Here is a 12,813-nt window from a genome sequence, read left to right as displayed (position 1 = left end):
GAATCAACAGTTCAATATAACTTCTCTGAAGTTTCGATTTGAGAGAATAAGGTCTGCCTGTTTGACCTGTTTTTTTCTTAGTGGATAGTTGATACCAAGTAAAGCAATTGATATAACTACTAACTATTACTTAACATCAGTTAGTGTCCAATTACCCTGCCCTGCCAGATAGTAAAACTCGAATTACTAAAGAGGTACCTAATATTGTAAGTGAGCAGGTGCTAAATAGACTGAGAATAAAAGGTACTTTCTACCTTCGTCGTGTAGCTCATCGATCTGCCCGTGAGTGCTTGAGTCTCGGTAACCTCAACCCCTCTAACTTGTCCCTTAGTAACAATCGAACGATAAGTTTCATAGTCTAAGAGCTAGAGCTCTTAGTATTCGTTACTCAAATATACGGCTATAGACATGGTCCAATCCAGAGCTTGGATTAGATGTATTACCTTCCGAAAAGGGATATCCGTCACGGCTCCGCTTTGAAGTCTAGAGCGTACTCCATCTCTTATCGCACTCATGCAATGTCGGTACAGGGGCCGAGATCTGCCCCACTGCTCCGAGCTCTTGGGAGGCCAAGGTGATAGAAGCTTATCTCTTATATGCCGTGTGATAGAAGTCGCATGTATTACTAATAACGTCATATTGTCCAAGGAAGCGATGCGGAGTCGCACATGCATCAGTAAGATGTAATCTGGAAATCGAAGAGAATAATTGGAGATTACGGCTTCTGGTATGACACTGTGTTATTGGCATAGGCGTAACATAGCTTAAGTCGTTTCTCGATAATATGGCTATTGCTGGCAGTGCCCTCTCGCAGAAGAAAGTCAACGGTGCCGAGTACGATGATCCGGTTCGTGTAGACAGTGAAGTGGGATTTACTAGTCCCGGACTTCCCAACGATGTTTTCGGACAAGAAGACAACCATGATATCAAATACAAGACGTTGAGTTGGCCGCTCACTGCCGTTCTCTAATGATCACTGAAATCATCTCGAACGGTATGTTGAGCTTGCCGAGCTCTTTGGATGCAGTTGGTATCGTCCCCGGCGTTATCGTCATTGCATTTTTAGGTGTCTTCGCGACGTTTACGGCCTGGTTACTCATAGAGTTCAAGTTGCGACATCCTGAAGGTACGTAGACCTAGCAGCTCGCCGGCGTTTAAGATTAACTAATAAGGCATGTATAGTTCACAACATGGGTGATGCCGGGAACATCTTATTCGGGCCTGTTGGTAGAGAGATATTAAGTGCGGGGACCGTCATCTTCGCCGTCTGTTCCGCGGGGTCTCAGATACTCGCCGGCCAGCTTGCCCTAACTGTTTTATCTGACTCGAGACTGTGCGCAACAGCATTCTCTGGCATATTCACCATCGCGGTAGCCATTTGCAGCTTTCCCCGAACTCTCCATAATCTAAGTTTGGTCTGGGTGGTCGGCGGGATATCCATAATATCTGCAGGAATTGTAGCGATGGTAGGTGCCGGAGCTGTTCCCGTTGACAAAGGGAATATAGTGATCACAAGATCCAGCGACTTTACGTCGGCTTTTATTAGTTTGACGAATCCTGTGTTCGCCTACGCCGGTCATTTTGTGTTCTTCATTTTCATCTCAGAAATGAAGCATCCACAAGATGCAATGAAGGCGGCATGGACACTACAGATTGTAGCAACTTCTTTCTACATCGCGTTCGCTGTTGTGACTTATTGGTATATAGGTCAAGGAGTCTCTAGTCCGAGCCTCCTTAGCTTAAGCCCGCTGTGGTCTAAGATCTCCTTCGGGCTTGCGATTCCCAATTTCTTCATCGCAGGTAGTCTAAATCTTCATACAGCTGCCAAATTGGTCTTTGTTCGTCTCTTTAGACGGAGTCGTCATATACATTCGCATACTTTTACTGGCTGGAGTGTTTGGACATTACTCATCCTTCTGGTCAATACCGTTGCATTCCTCTTTGCAGTTGGAATCCCTATTTTCAACTACTTGGTTGGCATTGCGGCATCTATGTTCGCTGCTTGGTGTACGTACCGAATTCAATGGTCTCATACCGTCTGTAATTATTTACTTTTTATACCGACTGAGACTTGTTGCTTTTAATACGTATCTGAGCCCCTGAGTTTCGTTCCTTGCTTTTTGAAGTACTTGCTGACCCTCACTGTTGCAGACACCTACGGGCTCGCTGGAGCGTTCTGGTTACACGACACATATCACTATCACGGAGGATATGATGGATGGTTCAAGAGGCCTATAATGTTTATCCTCAATGTACTTACGGTTCTTGCGGGTGGGTTCATTTGCGTCGGTGGACTGTATGGAACCATTTACTCACTGCGGGAGGCTGCTGGCGAGTTGCCACCACCGTTCCAGTGTTGATATTGATTTTCATTCGCTTTTGATATCATATGCGCAGAAAGAAGTATTAGAATGCGCTATGATACAGTAGATCGGACTAAAAGCTCCGACTTATACCATTCATCAACAAAGATGTACATGATTTGCGTTGTTGACAAACAAAAGACTACTCGAAGTGAGGCTCTCCACAATTATATCATTATTGGTTGTGTTTGTAGTTTTACCAATTTGATATCAGGTATGTAGGAATAAGTAAGGTGAGGTCATGATCCTGGAGCTGTGACGTTTTGCCAGCCTATGACGTCAACATTATAAGCTTCTCCTAATAGCACAAACAAACCTTCGAAATCTACTTATTAAAGAAGCGCATAATTCATAATTGTATGTTGTCTTCTTCAATCATATTAAATGATACCAATTTAAACCAAACCAACTTATATACCCTACTCTGCGAAGCAAAACGCAAAACCACCCATCATTTTCCACCAACTCCTATCAGACAAAACACACAAAGACACCAAATCAACCAAGATGTCGTCGAAAGCACCTAGCGAGGGAACTAAGGTCACCGCTGGCCGAAACGCCCCCGTCTCCAATGAGGCACCCGGGGTTGTAAGCGAGGGTTCACTCGCCGCAGAGTCACAAGCATTCCGCCAAGCCAACCAGGCAGCGCCTCAACAAGTCAGCCGTGAGGACTTAACATCCGCCGCAAAGCCTCACGAGGGCGGCATTCACCAAGCATCCACTACCAACACATCAGGCCCTGGCCGCAGCAACGTGGACACCGCACCTTCATATGTGCAGAGCCAGTTCATAAAGGGCCCAGGAGGTCCGCACGGCAAGAATTTGACAGAGGACGACAGCATCGGCACAGAGGACAGGAAAAAGAACGCGAGCTTCTCTGAGTTCGGAACAAAGAATGACCCCGGACTGGCCGCTGAGAAGAAATTCGTCTCTGGGTCAACAAATACCGGCTCTAACGCTGGACGTGAGAAGCGTGTGGATAATCAACAGCCGTATGCTGCATTGGGCGGGGACACGCAGGCATGAGGGAGTTGAAGTGATAAATAGGTATTTCGGGAATTAATGATATTGAGATAAAGGGAAAGGCTACCTGATGAACAGGATACAGGCCACAGGAATGAGTTAATGAAATAAACTCCATGACAAGTATTGGACTTATCGTCTATTCTCCCATGTGAAATCCCACTTGTGTCTTATTGAATCACACCAAATACATGTAGACATATTGTACTTGCCCTTGTTAAAAGAACGATATAGGAGCAGTGTACCTAAAGCATCTTGATTGACTAAGTGAACTTCTCCGTGAGTGAAAGGGGAAGCCTGACTTTATACACGTTCTCGCTGAGATACCTCGAGTAGTCCCTTTGGCTACTCATTTCGAAAGCTCTTAAGTTGAATTGGAAGCATCAAGTTTGACAGGGCACTTGATGTAAGATGTTACTATTTCTCCTTTCTCATTAGACTTATGGTGATGCTCCTCGTTGATGATCTTACTTACATACAGTCCTAAGTAAGACTCGTTATTATTGATAATAGAATATCTAGACATATCTGGTAACTCTAAATGCTTTGTTATGGATAAACTTGTAACTAAGTGTATATACTACTATACAACTTCAATGAATGATTCCAAGTTTATACAGGAGCCTTTTATTTCGCAATGAAAAGATTCAAGCTTCAAAAGTATAATCTCTAGATTAAAGATATCTTGTGTTTATACTTTTAATACTATAAACACGAGTGCACTATAGCTGTAGTCTATTTTAAGTATTTGTTAAAGTGAACCCCTGATCCTTAACCTTGAGGATCTCGCCTTATTACTCTTAGCTTTGACGTGTATCTCCAATACATGAAATGAAGTCAGATGAAACGCCATCCTAATATACACTGTTAAAGAGTATATTGGATTGCTTGCCCATTGTTCACGCGGCAAAGTTACGCCTCCACCGGATACAATTGAGTGGCTTAGTCTGTAATCTGCTAGGATATACTTCTTGCTTAGAATGTTTCCACTTTGATCTACCATATCCCTATGCGAGTTACGATTCAGACTCGCGTACACCGCCATATATCCATATTGTTACCCCTTAGCTCCGCGTTGAGTTACGTTAGTGAAGCGTATACGTGACGCGGCTTCGATTGTAGAGTGGTAACCAAGGGTGGGACGTAAATCGGAAGCGGCGACCAGGTATCGACTTTTCTATGAACCATCACTAAACAAGTACATATTGTTTATTCGATCCTGTATCCTGTGCCGAGGTTCTATCTACATCCCCTGGTCTTGGCAATTCCCAGACAATTATCTCTACTGACTTGATGCTTGGGAACATAGCGCCGAAGGTAACGTACCTAAAGCCATTTGAGCATGGCATCTTAGACGCCATGGTATTCCGCCATCTTGGGAACGGCTGAGATAAGACCTTAAGCGCCCGCCGGACGTGGGAATCGCAGCAGAGATATCCTGGGCTAGATAGGAATATTGGGGTTACGACGAGGTGGATTGAGTCGACGACGATAGGTCCTATAATAAGAGACTTAAGAACCACTTTATACCATATATGGAATGTGCTACTTTTATTTCAGAGTTGGAGTCTGTACTGAGACCATTTAGGAACTGCGGAAGTAGTGAGTATTGGTAGTTGGTGACGCGTCATCACAAGCCTTGACGCGCTTCTTTAGATACTGCAGTCCAACACTGCGAAACTACCGCTCTTTTACTCTAAGGCGCTTATTGGATGCGAGTCGACTGTGTCTAGATCTCAATAGAATGCTATTCCGAGACTTTCTCGGCGCTATGTAACATATTGATAGAGCTGTATACCACCTTGTCGTCCGAGGCCGAACCCCTGGGTTCCATAATGCGAGCGTATTATAGGAACCATACAACTAACTTGATATCACTTCACATTGCCACATGTCATAACTTCTCAACTAGAAGCTCTATTTACCACATTCCCTTCTTAGTAGTGATTCACACGTGCAGATTTCCAGTAGTTTAGTGTTATAAGCGTATCCGCCAACCAGTTTACTTACCGCTCTGCCCACGCGACCCCCACCCACGCAGTGTATCGTATCAATATGCCAAGCATTGCATTTCCTTTCTCATCATAAGCTTTTTCTTGTTAAACTGAAGATATTCCTAGATTATGTAAATGACAATTGGCTCCAGCCTTGAATTCTGCACTTAATTCCCCTTCGAGTAGATATTGGTCTATGCTTTGACGATCTCTGGGGAAGCACTACATAACAAAAGAAAGAAAAGGGCTGCAGCAAACTGCAAAGCCCTGAGTAATCGTGTAATAACACCGGATTAAGCCGCGGCGCTCTCGAACCCTCCTTTCTGGTAATCTAGCGGCATGGCGACAAATGTAGTAGTAGCACGCCACGCACGATAGCAGGGTTGTGACGAACCCACCTACCGGTGCCAATATCTAAAGGTGAAGAGGCAATTAGTATCTAGGATAAGGTTAGGTATGTATGCAGGTATCAACCCTTACCCATCGTCGGTGCGAGGGGTGTAAGCGTAACGACGAATAGAGTTGGCGGCCGTGTTAAAACAAAACGGTCATGGGCCAAGTAGGCTGAGAAGGTAGCTTTACTGTCGTGAAACTTGAAGGATCCGTAAATGTCATGACGGTTCCACGCCGGTCCCGAATATTTGAAGATTACGCAAGCCGGTGATAACACGGCCCTGTGTGCCCTGGGTCCTTTATGTGATTCGATCTAGGTATCCGCATATACTGGATAGGTTAGGTGATACACAGCGTATTCATTCGGTCGTGTCGCGGGTCTTTGCATATCAGGCCGTCCAACCCATATGTGAGGATACATAGGTTAGGTAGGTAGGTAGGTAGGTATGTGAGAGCACCCACACCCGGTAGCCCCCGGAGTACGATACTGGTGTAGATGTCATGTACACCCACGGGGGAGCGGAAGATAAGATTGCATTATCGACTACGAACTATATAGCGACCGGGAAGGATCAGGAACGGAAGAAGTTCCCTGCACATGCAGCATTTATGCTAATTCAGGGGGGTGAATGCAACGGACCCTGCAAATCAAAGGGTAAATAAGGATTCGACCTGCCCAACAAGCTTTTAGAGTGCCGAGCACCTATGCTGATCTTGGTTGATAAATTGCAACGCTGCATGGCACCCCGGCATCATCCCATGTGCGTTGCATCGTAGGGTTCAGTCTATGCTGACTATGGTATGATGCATTCTTCTTAGTTGCATTCTTCTTAGTTGGGGACATTATGACTTGTAAACATGTATCCCACTTTCTCTACTCTGCGGCCTTCAAGATTATGTGCATTTGCTGGTTGTCTCCGCATCGCCGGTCATTGTATTGTCAATATTATGTAGTTATTATGTAGTTATTATGTAGTCTATTATAGTCATCTCTCTAAGCTTGATACATTGTAGATAACATGAAAGCCCCTTATCTACCTACCTATCCAAAGCTTGTGCTTGACACTATTAAAATTAATTAGCTTCTCATATTGGGGTAATTCTAGAAAGGCCTGGGCAGACGTACCATGCTGAAGTACACACCTCGCTTCTGGAGGAGGGCAATATGAGTACCGGATTCTAGAACCTGGCCATCTCCAAGCACGAAGATAACGTCGGCGTTCTGAATCGTAGCAAGCCGGTGGGCAACTACTATCATAGTCCGACTCTTCTTCGTTCGCTCGAAGACGTCTTGTACTAGCTTCTCCGTCTCCGAGTCGAGGTTAGAGGTGGCTTCATCTAGAAGCAAGAGCCGTGGGTCTCTGATAAGTGCTCGAGCAATCGATATGCGTTGCTTTTGCCCGCCAGATAGCAGGATTCCTTTGATACCTACCTTTGTGTTGTACCCTTCCGGGAGAGAACTGACAAAGTCGTGGATCTCGGCATCGCGACATACTTGCTCCAAGTCTTCGTCGGAGACCGTGTCAGGGTCAACACCGAGGAGTATGTTCTCCTTGATACTGCCGTTGAACAGGGATGGCTCTTGGGCCACTAGCGAGATTGTTCTGCGGTAGTCTCTTAGGTCGATACTGTCAATGTCGATATCATTGTATGTTATGCTTCCAGATTTGATACTGTAAAACCTGCATAGAATTATGAGTTTTAGATATCCCATGAGGGGATGTCGAATAAACTAACCTCTCTAGCAAGGAGACAATACTCGTTTTTCCACAGCCTAAATGGTATTAGAATTTCAAAATCATGAGCTGATCCTGACAAGACTTACCGGAGGGCCCAACGATGGCCGCGAATTGACCTTTCTCAATCTAGTTAAATTAGCGTAAGGCACAGGAACCCGGTGGGCGGCGCGCTTACAGTCATGCTTAACCCATTCAACACGGGAACATCCCTTGTCGGATACTTGAACCACACATCTCGCAGCTCAATCTTGACTCCTCGAGTATCCGCGTCAACTGCCTCGTCACTTATGGTAACACCCCGACCATCGCCGTTATCATTATGCCTCATGGCCTGGATTCTATTTGCCGCTGCAGTAGCCTGCGCAATATCTAATAGAGTTTTAGCATTTTCGTGGCGTGATTTCTCCTCGATCTAGACCTACTAGGTACGAAGCTGAGCCATTGTCCTGCTCCTGTGGCACCCTAGATTGGTTCGGTTAGATACCTAATTAATTTGTATCTATACTCATGCTTTGAGATTGCTTACTTGTACCACAGCAATGTAAACAACCACTTAATATGCGTATTAGCTTCTGTGTCGTGGAGATGGTCATTCATAACTTACGATATTGGAATGTCCAGTACTCTCCTGATACTAGCAGCGTACCTCCATACCTAGGTAAATAGTCGTCAGTTAGCCATGAAAGTGCACGTGTAATCCGTTGGGGAACAACGTACCATAGTACAAAGGCCATACATAGGAATGGCAAACTATCACTTGCCGAGAACACTATAGTCGCGAAGCGGGATCTTTTGAAAGCATTTTGTACATGCGCTTGTAGTAGCTCTTCGTATCTACGGCAGATGTTATCCTCTAACGTGAGTGCCGTTACCGTACGGATAGCTCCGATAGATTCGGTGGCGAATTTGGCGCTCTCGCCAAAGACTTTTAGGTTCATGGTTTCGAACCCCTTTTCGACACGGATGCGGAAGAACCCAGCAGCCAGAGCCAAAGGCATGGCAGACGACAGAGAAACAATGGTGAGCTTCCATCCAAAGTAGAATGATATGATTAAGCACCCAAGGACACTGAGAATCGATATGGCCGCAAAAGCCATATTCGTTCCTAGTAGTTGCTGAAGCTGTGTAGGATCGCTGGCCACGATTCCAGTGAGAGCACCGATTGATCGCCCATCACCGTCAAACCAGGACACAGTCTTGGAAATTATGCTTTGGAAATACTCTCGTCGATATGTTGAAGTTATATACTAGTTATGCTTGTTAGTTAGAAAACTTTATAAAATGAGTAAACTAGACTTACGAAAGAGACAACTGTAGAAGAATATCCCAACGCAAAGTAGCCCACTCCGGCTGCAGACGCAAGCGCCACGAACATGAGACACCAAAAATTAGTGACAGCGACCAACGTATCGCCCCAGTATGCAAAAGACGAGATAAGGGCTGCGAAAATGAAGGCTTGGACAGGTTGACTCCCTGGAATATTGATTAGTAGGATCCTAGCTGCGGAGTATTATAGCGGACTTACCACCAGCGACCACAGCACCAAAAGCCATCACCATATACCATGGCCAGAACGGTTTCTGCTCTACGAGCATAGCACCAAAACTTCCCATTACACCCTTCGGTTTGTGTGCTGGCTTTTCGACCACAGTGCTTTCGCTATCCCGAACTTCGGCTTTGGTCTCATCAAGAGTCATGAGATCCATAGTCCGCTTCTCTACTTCTGTAACCTCGGATGATGCATCAGGAGTGTCGGCCTCATCACCCATTGATAGTCTTTGCGAGTTGGTAAGAAGCCAGTAAGGTCCGCCGATCTGAGCCATGAGGCTCTCGTGATTTCCCCATTGGACGACTTTGCCTTTGGCGAGTACCACAATGTTGTCTGCCTTTTTCACTGTTGATAATCGGTGGGCTATCATAATCGTGGTGCGGTTCTGAGACACTTTATCTAATGCAGCTTTGACAACCTTCTCGCCACGAACGTCGATAGAACTTGTCGCCTCATCTAGGATGAGGATCTTCGGCTGCTTCACTATAGCTCGAGCGATCGCAAGTCTTTGACGCTGACCGCCGCTCAGCTTTATACCAGCGTCGCCCACGTGCGTATCATATCCTTCGGGAAGTCGAGCTATGAATTCATCGGCAAAAGCTTCCTTGCAGGCATATTCTACTAATTCCTTCTTTCTGTTAAGGTCGCAATCCTCCCATTCTGTTCCGATTAGACCATTTGCGACGTTTTGGAAGATAGTTGCGTTGAAGAGAAAGGGTTCCTGTTGTACGAGTCCGATTTGGGACCTCCACCATTTTAAATCGATGTCTGTTAGTTTTGTACCGCCAATTGTTACTGAGCCATTACGAAAGAATTGGATCTATCGTATGGCCAAGTTAGCAACTGAGACTTGTTCAATAGTATTAGAATCCTCACCAATTTTTTCTGTTCTGAGTCTCCATCCAAATCATACCATCGCTCAATAAGAGCCACAATTGTACTCTTTCCAGAACCTGAAGGACCAACAATAGCTGTAGTTTTACCTGCTGGCAAAATCAAGTTTAGACCGTCGAGAACCTTGAGCTTGGGCCTCGTGGGATACGTAAAGTTGACCCCCCAAAGCACAATGTCTCCTGTTGCTGAGACTTCGGGATACTTGAGCCCGGTGACAGCTTGTTTCGGCGCATCAATTCCGTTAAACAGGATACTAGCTGCGCCGGCTGCTCGAGCAGCAGCAGAAATGGGTGCTGCGATGCCACCGATACCCATGACTATCATCATTATACACATTAAGACGCTGTGAAACTGTAAGCGACGGACAATAAAAGTCTTAATGATAAACTAACGTGATTAATGTTCCCACATCAGGAATCTCAAAGTTTATCAACATCTTGACAGCATACCAAAAAGTCAAGGCAAAGGTTCTATTAACTATTAGCATCCGATTTGAATTACCCAAGACGCGAGATACTAACGCATATACACTGAAATAGACTAATGAAAATGAATTAGTATGATATATATCGCCTGAATTGATGTATTACTCACTTGTGCCCTGCTGAAAAGCAACTATCTTTGATAGCCGAAGGCCCCTACGTTGCGCCTCATCAACCCACTCTTGATACTTTTGCACCATCTTCACTTCAGCGCCGTATGCAGCAATCATTCTGATGGAGCCGAAGCTTTCACTTGCCACTGCGGACCCCTTAATGTTTGCTTCTTCAACTTGCTTCATGTTCTTCACGACGAAGGGGATGGTGACGCAGTAACATATTGTGATCAGAAACATGCCGCTGCTGGTAACCAAACTCAATTTCCAACTGCGGGTAAAGGCAATGACAATTGAAGAAATAAACATGGACAAGTTTTGAATAATTGCCGCCAGTCTCTCGGATATCCCATTTTGAAGTGTGTTTGCCGTAGTTGTTATGATAGCAGCCACTTGCCCAGGGGGCTGAGTGTCCAACAGCGATACTGGCAGGCTGAGTAGAGCTTTGAAATAGGCTAGCCGCATCGCCGAAGAGATACGGAAACCCATCATGCGGAATCCTAGCTTGGGGTCTATTAATATGTGACATTTTGAATTTAAAGGGGAGTCCACTTACAGTACCGATATACCCTAATACAAACCTCCCAATGAAGAGGTATACCATAAAAAGACTAAACGGGTCCATGTTTAGCTAGGCTCTAATAGAAGCTATTATGGCACTTACACATATTCGTTTATGAGCTGAGAATAGTGATCCTTGGAACCCTCAGCGCTTAGATTAGCTCTGGTACTTGCGATACTTCCAACGAGTTGACCTAGAAAATTAGTAAGTCTTGACTCAATGGTATTAGGGTTCTAAGTTATCGTACCAAATACGAGGGTCATTAGGGGGAAAGCAACACCAGCCCCCATTGAGGCCACCACCGAAGCTGATAGCATCACCCTGTCGCGCCATGTCGTATAGCCAAAGATCCTCTATTTCCTTGTTAGTTTGAATATGAATTACCGTCGAAGAAACTTACGAAGAAAGTTGAACTTGTTTTCTTAAGTTTTTCCTTTTCGGATGGGGTGGTAGCCTTGGGGTTAGGGGGTAATGGTGGAGCGGCGACGGGCTGAGGCACGTTGACTGGTGAATCTGGCGCAACACTGTTTCCAGGGGACGCCGATGGGATTGGTGAGAGAGTTACTCCTCCGGCTTGCGACTCTGGAGGTTTGGCGAGTGATGATAGTGACGGCTTCAAGTTTATTGTAGGGCGTTGGCTGGTAGACAGTGCAGGACTCCCAGGGTCCGACAGCGAGGCTATCGAAGACGCTGAGGTTATCGAGGCTGTCCTACCCGGTGGAGCAGATGCTGATAGAAGGTCCATAGTTGAGGTCTCTCTCATAATAGAGGGTGAAGGGGTGTTTGCTTCTATCGGGATTGACACCGAAGTATCTCCCCTGGGGAAATCCGGTGTGGTGTTACTTCCCTGTACCACATCGAGTATAGGGATTTCTTGATTAACCGGGCTTGGTCCATTGGCAGAAGCACTATCGTGTGGCTTCTTAGATCCTTCTTCCAGGTCGGTATTTCTTTTCTCCATATTACGTGTGCGCAAGGCGCAATTCGGAATCGTATGCAGCAACTATCCAACAGGGGCTCCAACAAGAAAAGGACGAAAAGCTGATGATTGGGGCTAGGGTAAATCGGAGAGTTCAAGAAACCCAAACTGTCAGAGAAAAGATATTGGAGTCGCTAGGAACAAGAACCACACTACTAGTATTACCATGTGAAAGGGACCCTTACCATATGGCCAACCATCAAGGGCCGTGGATAAACGCGTTGTGTGGCGGAGGCATGCTCCGCTAAGTAGAATCTGAGAAGATTAAGCATCAATTAAAATAAATGAGCCGATATACCTACCCCATTGGCAGGGCCCCCTTGTCATGCCTTATCCGTCTGCAGGTCTCGGGAGTATTGGACGGTCTCCCTTGTTATGGTGGACGGTTAGGACATTTGTGCCAAAATCGAAAAAGTCGGTGGCACTATGTCTAATACGGTAATAGTAACGCTAGGGGTACAGTATAGACTCGATTATATGCCCTGTATACACAATTTACAAAGTAACACATACCCCTTTTGAATTTAATAGTACAATAACTTTACGAATATTCATCCAAATTCATTCTAAAAGACATTAATATTTTAATTAATAAATAGCAAAAATTATGGTTCAGGTTGTATGTGATTTGACCTAATATTGGTAAAGATATTAAAAAGGCTATAAACGTAACTATACAGGCTATTTTTTTCCAAAGGTTTAAAAACGAGCATTGATATCCG

The 12,813-nt window shown here is 45.2% G+C and overlaps 3 protein-coding genes across 3 annotated transcripts; 2 read left to right on the top strand and 1 right to left on the bottom strand.

The window, feature by feature from the left end:
* Positions 1-621: 621 nt before the first annotated feature.
* F4817DRAFT_351043 (transmembrane amino acid transporter protein-domain-containing protein) lies at positions 622-2,527 on the top strand. The gene is made up of 3 exons (XM_049305021.1): positions 622-1,126; positions 1,183-2,007; positions 2,152-2,527. The coding sequence occupies exons 1-3, from the start codon at positions 970-972 to the stop codon at positions 2,358-2,360; spliced, it is 1,191 nt and encodes a 396-aa protein (XP_049154787.1). The 5' UTR covers positions 622-969; the 3' UTR covers positions 2,361-2,527.
* A 95-nt stretch (positions 2,528-2,622) lies between these two features.
* On the top strand, positions 2,623-3,948 carry F4817DRAFT_351039 (uncharacterized protein). Its single transcript, XM_049305020.1, has 3 exons — positions 2,623-3,640; positions 3,689-3,803; positions 3,866-3,948. Exon 1 carries the CDS (start codon positions 2,871-2,873, stop codon positions 3,387-3,389), a length of 519 nt encoding a protein of 172 aa, XP_049154786.1. The 5' UTR covers positions 2,623-2,870; the 3' UTR covers positions 3,390-3,640; positions 3,689-3,803; positions 3,866-3,948.
* Positions 3,949-6,705: 2,757 nt separating this feature from the next.
* Positions 6,706-12,330, bottom strand: F4817DRAFT_351031 (P-loop containing nucleoside triphosphate hydrolase protein). Its single transcript, XM_049305019.1, has 19 exons — positions 11,513-12,330; positions 11,360-11,465; positions 11,215-11,305; positions 11,107-11,161; positions 10,550-11,054; positions 10,477-10,495; positions 10,348-10,425; positions 9,938-10,298; positions 9,038-9,881; positions 8,813-8,985; positions 8,230-8,759; positions 8,117-8,166; positions 8,039-8,064; positions 7,935-7,974; positions 7,688-7,881; positions 7,599-7,638; positions 7,511-7,547; positions 6,900-7,455; positions 6,706-6,838 (listed from the first exon to the last, which is right to left on the bottom strand). Exons 1-19 carry the CDS (start codon positions 12,071-12,073, stop codon positions 6,812-6,814), a joined length of 4,293 nt encoding a protein of 1,430 aa, XP_049154785.1. The 5' UTR covers positions 12,074-12,330; the 3' UTR covers positions 6,706-6,811.
* Between the last annotated feature and the right edge of the window lie 483 nt (positions 12,331-12,813).

The sequence above is a fragment of the Daldinia loculata genome (genome assembly GCF_022478755.1).
Source record: "Daldinia loculata strain CBS 113971 unplaced genomic scaffold F4817scaffold_74, whole genome shotgun sequence".
Classification (NCBI taxonomy): domain Eukaryota; kingdom Fungi; phylum Ascomycota; class Sordariomycetes; order Xylariales; family Hypoxylaceae; genus Daldinia; species Daldinia loculata.
Note: the sequence above shows the minus strand (reverse complement) of the source record. Positions and strands in the feature narration are given on the sequence as shown.